This window comes from Aricia agestis, chromosome 16, assembly GCF_905147365.1.
Source record: "Aricia agestis chromosome 16, ilAriAges1.1, whole genome shotgun sequence".
Classification (NCBI taxonomy): Eukaryota; Metazoa; Arthropoda; class Insecta; order Lepidoptera; family Lycaenidae; genus Aricia; species Aricia agestis.
The window spans coordinates 10,115,243-10,129,844 of NC_056421.1; the positions used below are offsets into that span (position 1 = coordinate 10,115,243).

The 14,602-nt window shown below is 38.6% G+C and overlaps 1 protein-coding gene across 11 annotated transcripts in view; it reads right to left on the minus strand.

The window, feature by feature from the left end:
- The window catches only part of LOC121734854 (spectrin beta chain), a 78,185-nt gene that overhangs the window by 23,708 nt on the left and 39,875 nt on the right, over nucleotides 1-14,602 (minus strand). For all 11 annotated transcript variants that reach the window (XM_042125489.1, XM_042125490.1, XM_042125491.1 and 8 more), the window contains exons 2-10: nucleotides 13,168-13,328; nucleotides 6,178-6,329; nucleotides 5,244-5,417; nucleotides 4,670-4,958; nucleotides 3,832-4,003; nucleotides 3,027-3,155; nucleotides 2,399-2,611; nucleotides 1,856-2,053; nucleotides 103-382 (exon numbers count right to left, since the gene is read on the minus strand). In XM_042125489.1, the coding sequence (XP_041981423.1) occupies nucleotides 103-382; nucleotides 1,856-2,053; nucleotides 2,399-2,611; nucleotides 3,027-3,155; nucleotides 3,832-4,003; nucleotides 4,670-4,958; nucleotides 5,244-5,417; nucleotides 6,178-6,329; nucleotides 13,168-13,306 (1,746 nt within the window). In that variant the 5' untranslated portion in view covers nucleotides 13,307-13,328. The remainder of the gene's footprint in view (nucleotides 1-102; nucleotides 383-1,855; nucleotides 2,054-2,398; nucleotides 2,612-3,026; nucleotides 3,156-3,831; nucleotides 4,004-4,669; nucleotides 4,959-5,243; nucleotides 5,418-6,177; nucleotides 6,330-13,167; nucleotides 13,329-14,602) is intronic.

The following is a 14,602-nucleotide window of genomic DNA, read 5'->3' on the forward strand; positions in this document are numbered from 1 at the left end:
GAAATTTAAAGAATGTGGCGTAGGGATTTTTGTCATTCCCGCAACATTCCAATTTCACTACGGTTTCACTTCCATCCAAATTAAATTTCTAACAGCACAAACCTTAACACGTTCACCAAGCACGTTGATATCAGCTTCGACGAGCGCGTGTTTCTGGAGTAGATCCTCGACGCCCATCAGATGTTTGCCGTAGTCGTCAGTCAGGAGTCTCATCTTGATCTCTTCCATGGAGTCCAGGATATACAGCATCTCCTGGAAGTTCTGTTGCAGCTGCAGCGATAGTTCCAGACGAGCGCGTCTAGCGCGAAGCAACTCGAGTAGATACGCCCATAGACGTAGCACGTTCTCGCGACGTGCGATCACGCGCTCCATATCGTGGTATCTGGAGGATAAAAATACAAATTAGACACTTTTACTGCTATATTGTTATTCAAGCAATATCAAAATTACAATTAATGTTGGCTTGTTATTATCAGATCCAAATGCTGTTGGGATACGACGTAATTTGGAGTTGTGTTACGCTACGCTAATTTTATTCTTCCTTACGTGTCTCGTGCTATTTCAAAAGATTTGATATTGGTTGTAACACATTTAACCCTCCGTGTACGAGGTGGGGTATGACATACCCCAGCGCTAAAAGAATTGATAGCATTTTTAAACGAAAAAAGTATGCGAGTTGGTTTACTCAATAGCTGCAAATAAGACGTTGCTGTTTTAATTCCTACCAAATATTCAGTCCTACGTTTATCACCAATTCTGTTAAATGTGATTAAAGTGCGCTGGGGTATCACATACCCCACCTAGTACAGCACGTAGCTAAAAAAGTAAGTGTAACTTCTTTTGTTTTTATTTATTTATATGTTTAATTTGGTGTTTAACTTGATGAAATATTATTTTCTGGTATAACTTTTGCTAAAAATGTCTCGGTTATCGAAAAAAAAATATTTTACGAGCACTGACTGAAGAAGATGATGACTGTGACACTGAGGTAATGAGTGTCGAACAAGAATCGGCTGGTAATGAAGATCAAATCAGGGATACCGGATATGGCCTATACTAATATATAGGAATACTGGGCACATTTGAAAAAAATATAATATGTCCATATTATGTATTTTACATACTATTTTTTCTGTCTAAATAACTGTCAATATTACGGAAACTTAAGTGACCAAGATCTATTTCATATTGTTTATTTTAAATTGATATTATAAATAGGTTAAAACTTGATATACTATAGTCTTAGAAATTGAGAAGAATTTGATTGTAATAGGTTCCATTTGATTTTTGTACTGAAGAAAAGATTTCATAGTTTACAGTTTGAAGAAAAAGTCAAGTTTTTGGACTTTTGCTTATAAAATGTAATTTATAATGTAAAATTGAATTTACTTTACTTAAACCAATTCATTATTAGATATTTAAATATATTACTTATTATTTTACAATCACAAGGAACCATTTTTCGAATTTAACTGCCTTTCATTGTTGGGGTATGTCATACCCCACCATGGTGAGATTAGTCACCTAGTACACGGAGGGTTAATTGTGCACCTCATAAAATAATTTCTTACAACTTTACAAAAATCGAGAGAGGAAACACATTATTTCCCGATTATTATTCCTGATACCTTCTCGACATCATAAATACACACTTATAACAATACTAGATGACGCCTGCAACTCCGTTGCGTCAAAACTCGTTTATCGTGCAGGAACCGTACATTTATCCGGCATAAAAAGTATCCTACGTCCTTTCCCGGAACTCAAAGTATATATCAATACCCAAATCGGTGCATCAGTTTGGGCACACTTTGGCATTTAGAATATTAGTATGGATTTTACACCGAATACAAACCTCTCAGCCTGCAACTCGGAGCACACCGCCACCACAGCTTGCACGCGCTCCTCATACGCGAAGATGTCAGTTTCAATAGCCTCGTGCTTCTTAGCCGCCGCCTCCACCGCGGCGAGGTCGAAGCCGAAGTTGTCCTGGCTGACCAGACGTTGGTTCTCCGACAGCCACGTCTCACGCATCTGAGCTTTGCGGTTGAATCTGGAATATACGTAAACAATGTAAAGTTGATATACGTAATTTCATTGCGTCGACGTTTGTTATTTGAAGGAGCTGTTAGCTTTTAGAGATAAAACCATTTTTCCTTTCCGGCCCTGATTCACAATGCCGAATTCGACTCGGATTCGGAAACTTCATCGCGCGACATGTAATAAGCGCCCGCACTCGGCATTAGTCAATGACTGCACGGTAAAATTTCCGAATCCGTATTGAACGGGAATCGTGAATGGGCGATTCAAGTATGCTGCTGGTCTCAAAGTATGTCGATGCAGCGTTAAGAGACTCACTGATTATGTGGCACTCCCCGTCATCATCCTCGTCACTCACCTGGCGGCCAGCTGCTCCAGCTTCTCCTGGCGGATGAGCTCCTCGCGCAGCGCCAGCTCGCGCTCGTGCTCGGCCTTCTCGAGGCGCTCCCAGGCGCGGTTGATGTCGCTGATCATGTGGCCCTCGCGCGGCGTGTACGGTTTCTGGTTGGCGGCGCGCATGCGTGACTGCAGCGTGAACAACAGCACCTCCAGGTTGCCCTTCTCCACGAACCTGATGAAAGAAGAGAGATTAGAACATTCTACAGAAATGTTTCTATAGCTCCTAGAAAATGTCCTACATGAACCATGTTGAAGCATTTTGAAGTAAAGATTTTTAGGATAAAGTTATGCTTTAAGTGTCTGTGTAATTTGTGTAAGAAAATAATATTTTAAAAGTTGATGTTTCAACGAAGATATCAATATCAATCTGTTGTTTCTTTTAGGGTGTCCCTGACTGTTATTTATTTAAATACTTGTTCTTAGCTAAATTATTGGAATATTGACAAAAAAATTGTCATTAGTTTTTAAATTGTCATTATTTCTATCCCCAATTATTGCTCTGTGGGCCTTCTAAGCCAGCAAAGTAAATCATAAATTCCAGCTTTTCCTTATTATTCCTAGCTTCCTCATAAAGTTAAAATACTCACTTGGGCGGTTTCTCCACAGTGCGGTAGTTGGAGAACTGTATGAGCTGCTGGCGAACACCCTCGAGCGAGTTGGCGAACGTGCGGTCGCCGAGCGCCTCGATCGTTCGCTCGATCCACTGCAGCAGGTCACTGGGGGAAAATTAAACAGGTTTATTATACAGAATAAGGGGCTCAGGTTTGTGTTTGCCTATTTTATTTTTATTTTATTAGGAAAACAAATAAGTATACTAAGAAATCAAAAAAGAAATTACATAAACAGTAGTATACTCCACTATGTTTTCACTTATTACTAGGAAAAAACAGTACTTATACTTACTTCATTATTTTAAATATACTTAATTGCTAACAGTGCATTAAGACATTCTTAATTTCTTTCTTTATTTCTTTTTTGTTAGCCTAGGAAGTCTAACAAAAAAGTAGAATAATATCATGAACTTATGAAAATGTTAGAAACCACGTTTGTTGGACCACAAAAGTGATCAGCGGCAGCATCACTGATCATTCTTATTAAATCAAAACGAAACAGCCAAATACCTCAACTAAGATTTTAAATATTATGCGGTGCCTGGTTACTTAGTTCCTGACCAGTAGCAATGTTAAAACAGGAAATAATTTTAAAAAGTCATCTCGTGTTTTTGATTTGTAGTGCCTATTGAAATCAATTCCAGTTTCATTAAGTAGATAGGTAGTTGGTAAATTAAGTTAGTGGGCAGTTATTGACTCTGTTCATGATCCTTGGATCCGGATTTGAACCATTAACCTATGGATTGTTTGGCTCAAACTATAATATAGAGTAAAGACGTACCTGGTGAGACTCTCATACTCATTCATCATCTTCTCATTCTCCATGGCGATGCCGACCACTTTGCCGATCCTCTTGCCCTGCACCGTCTCCTGCTTCATCTTGCTGAAGTAGTGGTAGTATGTCACCACGTACGTGATGATCGACTTCTCGTCGGGGTGGTCTACGGCGATGTCTGAAAGATGATGGTCATTGTTATTATGAGTATATTGGAAGCTTTCTTTCCTTCATTAAGTTTTTGACACAAAGTAATGTATGTATACAGGGTGTAACAAAAATAAGTGATAATACTTTAGGGTGTGTACGTGTTCCTTGTAGAGAGTTCACTGTGAAAGTAGCAGCGCTGAAAGACCAACAATTTTTTTCACTTTTGTATGGGGAAACACGTGACGCTCGGGCCCTTGCCCATACAAAAGTGAAAAAAATTTTTCGTCTTTCAGAGCTGCACTTTCACAGTGAACTCTCTATAAGGAACACGTACACACCCTAAAGTATTATCACTTATTTTTGTTACACACTGTATAGAGGGTAATACCAACTACCAAGATAAGCAATTGCTAATTACAACAGAACCCTAATTAGAAATTCTATACCAAGCATTCTACCCGTGTTAGTCACATGAAAAGGTGGGTGGAGATTTTCGTTTATTTAAAACTAATTCTTGCACTGAACACATTATACAAAAAATTGTTTATAGCACTGGAACAGTTAATTTTACTGTAATATAAAATTTCCCAGGACTTTAAGTATCCTTTCAGTACGCACATACATCGGTTCAGAGCTTTGTGATTTAAGGATATAAACAGATAAACATTTTAGCAGTTATAAGTATATTAATTACCTTCAGCATCTAAAAGCTTCGTCAAGCCGAGCTTCTCTTCGGCCACGTTGAAGGCATTGTTGAGGTTATGGATGTGATTGCCCCGGTGCAGTCTCTCAAACTGGATGAGGTCAGGTCTATGTTTGTGGATGATGGCATTGAAAGCCAGACCATCACGCCAAGAGGTGGTGAAATTGCGAACATTGACGTTGTTGTAGCCGGCTGTCTTCATTTGACACCACAGGAGTAAAGCGTCCTTGGCAGACTTTGTCTCTTTGTTGTCTGTCTCTTCAATGGTAATGTCTTGGATCTGTAAGGGGTAGAAAGGTAAAAACAAGTTAATTTCATATAGTGGCCTTGCAATGACAACAATAATAGACATTATTAACAATATCAATAATTATTATAAATCGTTGATATTATAGTACGGGTTTCCCCAATAATAGCCATCTGCACATTTTTAATTACTATCATAACATTATTATCACTGTCATCCATAATACATTGGTAACCAGATTCAGACTACACAGGTATTATATTGTAATCCAACAACATCATCTTCGTTATAGCATTTTAAACAAAAGCAATATCTCACCTGGAACCGCAGAATAATCGTCCAGATCAGCCCAAGGTTGAGTCGAGCGTTGCCGTCGACTATGTCATGTGAACCCATGTTCTCCAGGTGGACTCGTTGTTCGCGCAGGAACTGCAGCGCCTTGTCAACATTCTCGAGGCAGTGGATACGCATCTTGCCTTTGGTGGGACGAGGCTGGAATAGGAGAGAAAGGGGAATAAATTGGTGACAGGGAAAGGGTAAAAAGATAACGAAATATTAATCCTTCGAACGTGGATTCTTGGAAATCTATTGTTATTCTATTGTCTCGCTCACCGGTGAGCTTATGGGTCTTGGTGGGTTTTTGAAAACGAAGACGAATAAACAATTGAATGAGAATCAAGAAATTTAATTTTAAAATTGATGAGATACATACATTGAAAATAGTTTGAAGTAGGTTATGTAAGTAAGTGAGGTAAATCACGAATGTATATCTAATCATGACTATATTACAACTACATTCTTGAGAACTACATCTCTACATTGAGGACTAACTTGAATCTGCTAAATTAGCTAAAACACCATCGACATTGAACGATTGTTTTCCTATGGTATGGGGTAATAATTACTATTTACTCACATCACCACTATAATAATAATAATAATATCTATGGACGCTTCAGCACGTCTGTCTGGCCCCGTGGTAAGTACCTGAAGGACTTATGTTACGGGTACCAGCCAACGGAAATATATTTAATACTTTTATAGTATACATATATTTAAGATTTTTATAATATTATACACATATTTTATACAACATCCATGACCCAGGAACTTTGAAAACTTTTTTTTTTGTTCCGTCGCGGCGGGATTCGAACCCGCGACCACCGGCTTGAGCTACCGACAGCCCACCCACTGAGCCACAGAGGTCGTCGTCACTATAAATGGCTACTTCAATATCACAAACAGTACTCACCAGCCTCTCCCCGGACAGAACCTCCAGCAGCTTGATGAGCATCTTGCCGTCGCGCATATCGACGTAGAGGTCGCTGATGCGGCACCCCACCCGCACCAGGTGGGAGTTCACCCATTTCTGGAACGTCTTCTTCTGGACGCTCTCTCGTTCGTCTGGAAGGGTAAAGGCAGATGGTTAAAGAGGATTAAGATGTGAGCATTGGCGTATGCAGGTCAATTTTCAAAGATTGTGTCAATGCAGCCGAATCTTTGAAGCCAATTAATTGTGGGTTGTTCTCCGAGAACACTGTTACAACCATGACAGTAAATACGTCTATGGATGTAGATTTTCATTCAAAACTCTCTTACAATTTCGCAGAAGCGTACATATTTTAATAATAAGTTTTGTAAGTACCACACAATGTGTGGTCTATATTAATATAATGCAACACAATAAGGAAATATCGTAAAATAATCGCTCGCAGTCGGAATATTAAATGAATAACATATATAATATTATGTTAACGCATCCAATACACCAAGTAATAGTTATTAGGTACTAGTTTAAAACTTTATAAATACAATACATTTGAATTTTTACAGAATAGCAGTTAAATAAAGGTAATAGTAAAACAAAGCGCGTTAATTCAAAATTAATAACAAAATCTAAGATAAACAAGTACAACTTAAGAAGAACAAGTACAAAACTAGCTATAGATATTAGCCCACTTGCACAGATCTCAGATCATGTTATCAGTCTTTCATCAATACAAGGAACGGCAGAGATGCCCCATGACGTTAACCCAGATCTGGACAAATGGGCCTTTGGAATATAGGATATCATCACTTTCATTAATGTCCAACAAAGGGCCAGTTGCACCACGCTGGGTTAAAATTAAGTGTTATGAATTATGATATTGCTAAGGTTCCCCAAACGAATCAAGAAAAGGGGTAATATTTTAATTTTAAACCGGGAATGCACTTAAATGGGCTTTTGATGACTGGGACTAAATTAAAGAAAATAAAAATTAACACATTAACCGCCAATGGGGCAGGCCGACGCGGGGCAGCGACCGGCTCCGACGACCGGCCTGCTTCGGCAACGCCATCACTGTGTACTGTGTCACCAACTATTGGTTACCGTAACCGATATCGTAACCCAACACCCGTGATTAAGCAGAGCGGAAACGGAGGTTATGCGAAATGATGCCAATCCCTTTTACATTTTAAGAGGTACTTGACATATTATGAGTTATGTATACATAGAGATACTATATCACCACACCACTTCAAAAGGTCCCTATAGAGATGTCCTACGTATTTTGAGATAGCAATGGAGCAGACGTTTGACAGCAGGTGTTATACCCCCTATGAGTGTATCTAGCATCTATTGTCAACTCGTAACCACAAAAGTTACAAGTTGCAATTGCATAAAGTCGGGACCAAAAAAGGAAGAATAGGCTCATGAAATACAACAGTATAGGGCTTTTACTTCTAAGGGCTTTACACTTCTAAGGGAGTTTACTTTTTTTAAGCTGTTTATACAAAAGTGCAACACTTGTTCTAACTTATTATTGTGTCATTTTTCACATTTTCCTTTGGTTATCAATTAACATATTTGTTAGAAGGATGTTTACATTAATTGCTTCTTATCACAGACCTTCTGAAGGCTATGTACTCCACAAACTGGGCAATGTAGTCAGCGTCTACAATAATTTATAATATGTGTATATTAATTTTCAGCTGAATATGAAAATATTCAAGTAACTTATGATTTTGTGATGTTTTCCTTAAATTATAATATCATTACATGTTGAGGAAAACGAGCCCATCATTAATCTGCATCAGCTTATTGTTGGCAGTTGGCACCTTATTCGTTTGAAAATACTTTTAATGCCAATATGATTTTCTGGTAGTAAGGATCTTAGATTGCTAATAGCTAGGTGAAACACCTTACCTATAATAACATTTCCTAGGTCTAATATTTAAACCAGTAATCACTACCTCACTTCACTTCATAATCACAAAAAAAAAGTTATCAACCCCTGCACTCACACATACCTCTAAACTTAATTTACCTTACGAACACTTTACAACCTCAAAAAAAGTTTGTCAACCCCTGCACACACACACACACACACATACCTCTGAGCTCGCACACCACTTTATCATAGTACTGCTCTAACCCCGGCACCTCAATGTCCACACCACGCTTGATCAGATCGTAGCAGTCCGTCGAAGTCATATCACAACACCACACTGAGGAATCAGACCAAGTCCTCGCACGCTCTACACGCCCCAGAGGCCCTCAACATTTGGCACACATTTACTTAGAAATTAGAATATAAGGTGTGGTAATATTGATACCTTGGGCATTTGAACTATTGTCTGTAAACGCTAAGACAAAAATATTATCATCATACTCCAAAGTAAAGAACTCGTTTTTGTGCCTTTCGCTCGCCACAAACTACTATATATTTTGTAGTAGTAGTAGGGGAAAATTTTAAGAAGTATGATAACTATATTTTTTGCCAAAACGTCTTTGTACATAATCACTCTATCATAATATTTTCCTGAATGGTCTCTTGATATTATCACACCTTATATTAGTAAAATCTAAACTAGACGCATGTCTCTTAGTGTGTAGGAACAGAAACTGAACTATCAGATATCTTGAACCGCTGATAAGGTGTATCAAATGATTCAAAGATTACTCAAAAGAGCAACGTCCGTCAAAATGTTTAGAATATCTTCGTACTGAAGGAAAACGGAAGCTATGGGTTCACAGGACAACCGCGATTATATTGTCATAATAAGCTAAATATATAAATATGTGGTCATTTGCTTAAAATAACTGTAGGTAACTGTGGAGTTATAAAGAAAACACAAGAAAGTATAACGAAGTATAGGGTTAGGTTTAGTTAAAACTTAAATTAATAACTCTCCCTTACTGATAAAACTAAGCTTTCCCATGTTTTGTCTTTGTCAGTAAAAAAATGGAAAAGGCACTTGATAGACAAGGATAAAACATATAAATTACATATATATATATTATAAGCGTATTCATCGCATATAATATATTTTTTAATATCGAGGTCTGTATTTTATGTTTCTACATATTCTAAGGACGAAGTAAATTGCAGTAAAAATTGTCAAAAACGAAAACAATACAGATCACAGACTCTACTAAGAAATTGAAATAATTATTTAATTCTTGTTTAAACACGTATTGCTTTAAATAAGTTTATCAAATACATACACTTGTTGTATCTCTATAGATAAACAAGATATGGGTCCGGTCACCGCAGGACAATATATAGGTCTCTCATTATCAGGTACTATCAATCAGGTTATTTCGTAATTCTTATAGATTTACATATAAATAAAACATATATCTATTAAAACTACTGTAGTCGTAAAAATTTAAATAGAAATTAGCAGAAAGTTCGGCCGCCGGATAGAGAGAATTTCGACTGTTGACCTAAATGTGCTTGTCTCTTTCACTCGCGCACGAAAACATTGGTATCTCGCTTCTACGTACACATTATAGAACAGGACACCGATATTTTTATACGTGCGTGAAAGGGACAAGCTACTACTGGTCAGTGACCGATTTTCCTTTATCCAGCGACCAGATCATCATACGATTTCAATGGCCATAATTATTAGGGAGATCTCAGACGACAGACTTTTTGTGCGATCTGTATGAGCGCCGCAGACTCGATCGCACAAAAAGTCTGTCGTCTGCGATCTCCTTTAACGCCACAAAAAACTTGCCTGACAAAAAAGTATCGCCACAAGATCCAATAAAATCGGCGTAATGCGTTATGGGACCATTACCACGGCGAACAGGCCATTAAGTTGGTAAAAAACAACAAAACTATTAAAAACGGTCCACAGTGGTCGTATTATGTAACTTACAACTTCGAAGACTATAAAAGTAGCTTAAAAGAGCGAATCAGTAACTTATTTTCCTTAATTTGCCATGCCGACCAGAAAAAAAACCACACAATAGACAAATAAAACTTTCTTTTGTCCATGCTACGAGACGAATCACAAAACTTCCCATAAAAAGTCAACATTTGTATAGAAATGTAACGAGCTTCGTGAGCTGGACCATCGAATCCCTTTTCTCCTATTCCCTTTTTGAATGTTTGGAATTATCTTCATAATAGAATATTTAGGACCATCTATGAGGTTATGCAACCATCATTGCTACAAAGATTGCCACCAATATTCCACCACAATCGATGGTATGATCATGGATACTTATCAGTGCTCAATGGGCAGAGGCCCTGAAAGACACTAACCTCTATCATTACGTAAAGCTTCCAATTGTCTCCGAGTCAGTGAACTCTCAGCCATGAGCCAGGTTTACCTGATTAGCGAAATGTCACTGACCATTTATTATGTCAGCGAAAAATCAATACTCCAGCAGGCACTTTGCGCCCGCGGGGTTATTAAGCACGCTGCCGCAGACTATTAAGAGGCTCGTTGCAATAACTTCAGTAGTGTAGAAGTTTTTAAACGCCTCCGTGGTCTAGTGGTATAGAGCGCGGCTCTTGACTCGGAGGTCGTGGGTTCGATTCCCGCGTTGGAAACATGTTATTTCCAAGTTTGGTTAGGACGATGCAGGCTGATCACCTGATTGTCTGACAAGTAAGATGATCCATGCGTCGGATGGGCATGTAAAAAGTCGGTCCTGCGCCTGATCTCTCGCCAGTCGTGTCGGTCTTCCGTCCCACTGGGTTATGAGAGTAAAGGAACAGAGAGTGCTCTTGTGTACTGCGCACACACTTGGGCACTATAAAATTACTCCTGCGTAGCTGGCCTGGTTTCAATGAAACCGGCCACCGTCACCGAAACCGGTGTGGGAGCTATCAGTGTAGAAGTATCGTTGAGTGAAAAATCCGCCAGCAAATGATTTTGATGTATTGTAATTTGTACGAGAAGAAACAATCTTCTGTGTAAAAGGTGGATGTTTTCTTCATCGTAGTATTTGTACCCTTTGGTCTCTTTCTTTAAACTTCGGAACCTTAAAAAGGGATAATAAGTATTATCTTTATCGATGTTTGGCAAGCCAAACTTCTTCTGTGTAAAAGATGGATGTTTTCTTCATCGTAGTTTAAAAAAAATACTATTTGTACCTTTTGGTATCTTAATTTATGCTACGGAACATGGAATGAGTATCATCTTTGTCATTGTTTGACAAAAAACAATTACTCTTTCGGTCTCTCATTTAGAAGACTCAAAAAGTGTTAGGCAAAAATGTTATTTTACTCATTGTGCATAGTATTTTTATTATGAAGGGAGTAAAAGTCCACATATCTATACCTAGCATACCCGCATAACTCATCACTATAAATAGTTTCCAATTAGCGACACAGTGTGAATGTTAATGCTAGTCTATTTACCCACATTGGTCTCTACTGAATAACGCCGTCCGTAGGAAGCGGTCTCGGAGGCTTGCATTACTAATGCAGTATGTACTGTCATGTAGACATTGAGAGTATAGTCGTAGACAACAAGACTAGTGTTATTCTTGGGGAAGTAAAGACCACTGTATTTCATATGAAGGAGGTAAGTTGATACTTATTACCCCTTAATACTTGTATGATTACAAGTATTAACGGGACATTCAAATTGTTTTAAGATAGAAGGATTTGGCTCGGATTCTCGTTTAATGTCAACTTAAGTTTGTGTTAAATCTAAGCAGATATTTTAAAGTTGGAAAATAGAGCAGGCATTAAAATTTTATGCTCTACAATCAATTATATTTTAATATTGGACATCATTGTATTGTAAATCCATTAAAATTGGCTAGACGTATTAAGCAACAGAAAATTAGGTCTGCCAGTCCCTAAAGATGCATATCAATTGGTTCCAACTAGACAACAATTATGTATGTTACATTTTCTCTAGAGTCTAGGCCCTAGGGACACCTGATTTCCTTGTAAATTATTTAGTCCCTACAGAATATTGAAATAGAACTAATAATACTAAAAATAAAAACCTTAGCTTATTATGTATTTGAACCTGACCAAAATTTCTTCCAAAGACTGAAGCAATTAAAATAAGCAGCTAATGCAACTTTGCATAATTTAGATTTTAGGCAAATACAAATGCGTTTCTTAATATTTTGATATTATATTGCATTAAAATTTAATTATACCAACTTATGTAAATTTATAGTGGGCTTTGCGAAATAAATCAATTTTAATTGCAGCTATGCGACTGGACTTTTTAAGTACTTAAATAATAAGAAATTTGGTTGTTTTTGACCTCAAAAAGGAATAATTATTAACAGTCCAACTGCTGCGAAATCCGGAGAGAGTTGTGTTTGACTTATTCGTGAACACTATACGCGAATATTTCGTCAGTCTCTCACATTGGAATATACAAATATAATATACAAACTGCAGTCCCAACTACAAGGCGAGCCACAAAACTTCAGAGTGTAAAAATACTGAGACCTGCCTCAGTCATAATTCTGACCACATACTTCTTATATTATGTACCATCAGGAAATAGATTCATAGGCAGTTGACAGACCCACGTCATTTGGTCGGATCATGCCAATAATCTGTCGGCTGGGTTTGACATAACGCGACCAAACTACGTAGACGTCCCCTATTCTGCCTAGGAATCAACTTCTCTGGACTCTGATAGGACATAACGTAAGATGGTGTGGCAAGAAGAACCTAAGCGTCAGACACTGAACCACAGAGACACCACCTTAACATTGAACTCAGTAATGACTAATGAGCATCATAGCTCCCCGTAACCCAGCGTGAAGTGTCACACTCTCGGCAAGCCAAGGCTGCGGTAACAAGTTATTTCTCACCTACTAGCGCCTTGATGCGCGATCGTTCGTAGAGGCGTCTATCTCTCCGTGACTTACGGCCAGGAGACCACCATCGCGATGGTGGTCTCCTGGCCGTGGGTCACGGAGGGGTCCCAGCGGGACACTGCGGTGTCACGTCATAATATGTACAAGGTGCGAACTAGTTACCTGCTAGCGCCTTGATGCGCGATCGTTCGTAGAGGCGCGACGAGGAGTTGCCGCCGTCGTATTCTATCTCGTCGATGATGGTCTCCTGGCCGTGACCCACGGAGGGGTCCCAGCGGGACACCGAGATGTCGGTCGTCATGCCTCACCCGCGCGCACGATTACTGCGAACAAAATGACAAACGTTAGTTTTTACTTCTTAGTCCTCCTATCTTCTTTGTGGGTCCCAACTCCTAAGACATCTTTAGGATGTCCGTCGGACTCCCTGAGATCATATCAAAGGGTTTTCGTGGTTGGATACCGCTGTCTATCTTGGCGACACAGGAGATCAGCGGCTGGAATGTGTGGTGGGCCAAAGCCCGTTAAAAATAGGTTAAATTTGCTGCAATTTAAAAGTACCCATAGACGTATCATGGACATTGAATGTCCAGGCAAAAGCCATGGCCAGAAAATTGGGGCACTATGGTACTGTTTGGCGGCATTCACTGACGTAAGACTCTACGAGGTGTTGTAATCTTTGAAGAGTGAAGACACAATACTAAATTAAGCCGTATTTTGAAATGACTTACCAAAAACTGTACCAGGCATTTAATGAACAGATTTATCTTGCCTATTATTCAGGCATACTTAAGACGTTATTCGCTATAAACATCCGGCTATAAAAATATGGCTTCGGCTATAAAAATCCGGCTCGTTTCTAACGCTAGATTTCATAAAACCTGTAAGAAATTTATCCCTGCTTCAACATTTTTTTTCTATCGACAGAATATCTAGTGTATTTTTCTATTAAAATATATCTATCAAGTTTTCTTCAGAAACACTACATGAATAAAAATAAAGTTTAAAAAACTAAAACCCGACTACTAAAACACGCTCTAAAAAGTACGAAACAAGAAAACAGTTTATAGGGATATGGAAATGTTTAAAGGATAGCCGTGGTCGTATGTATGCCCTTTATTATCTTATACCTTTAAACGAGCAATTCTTGTATATATTGTTACGGTACATGGTATACGGACACGTGGTGCCATCTAGCGACAAACCAGCGAAGCTTACCGAGGGAACACAGGCAACATAAATCCCCTACTCAATACTAGATGGTATGAGGTGCGTAAGTACATACTCGAACCTTCTAGAAAGGTCCAATGTTTGTTTACGTGTTTACCGTTTATTTGTTTGCGTGTTTACGTGTTTTAATTTAGACCTTATGACTGAGTCCATAAGGTCTAAATTAACTTACTGCACTTATCGTAAGGACGGCAGTTTTATTGTGGTACATGCTCGAGCCTCCTAGAAAGTTCCCACGGTTGTTTACTTGTTTACGTGAATCGGGAACTTTCTGGAATTCGTCTCGCCATATAAAAAGTCGCAGGCAGGCCCGGCGAGTCAGTTCAGTTCGAGCGATCTTCGAGGCGACAACAAGTGATCAATAGTGAGT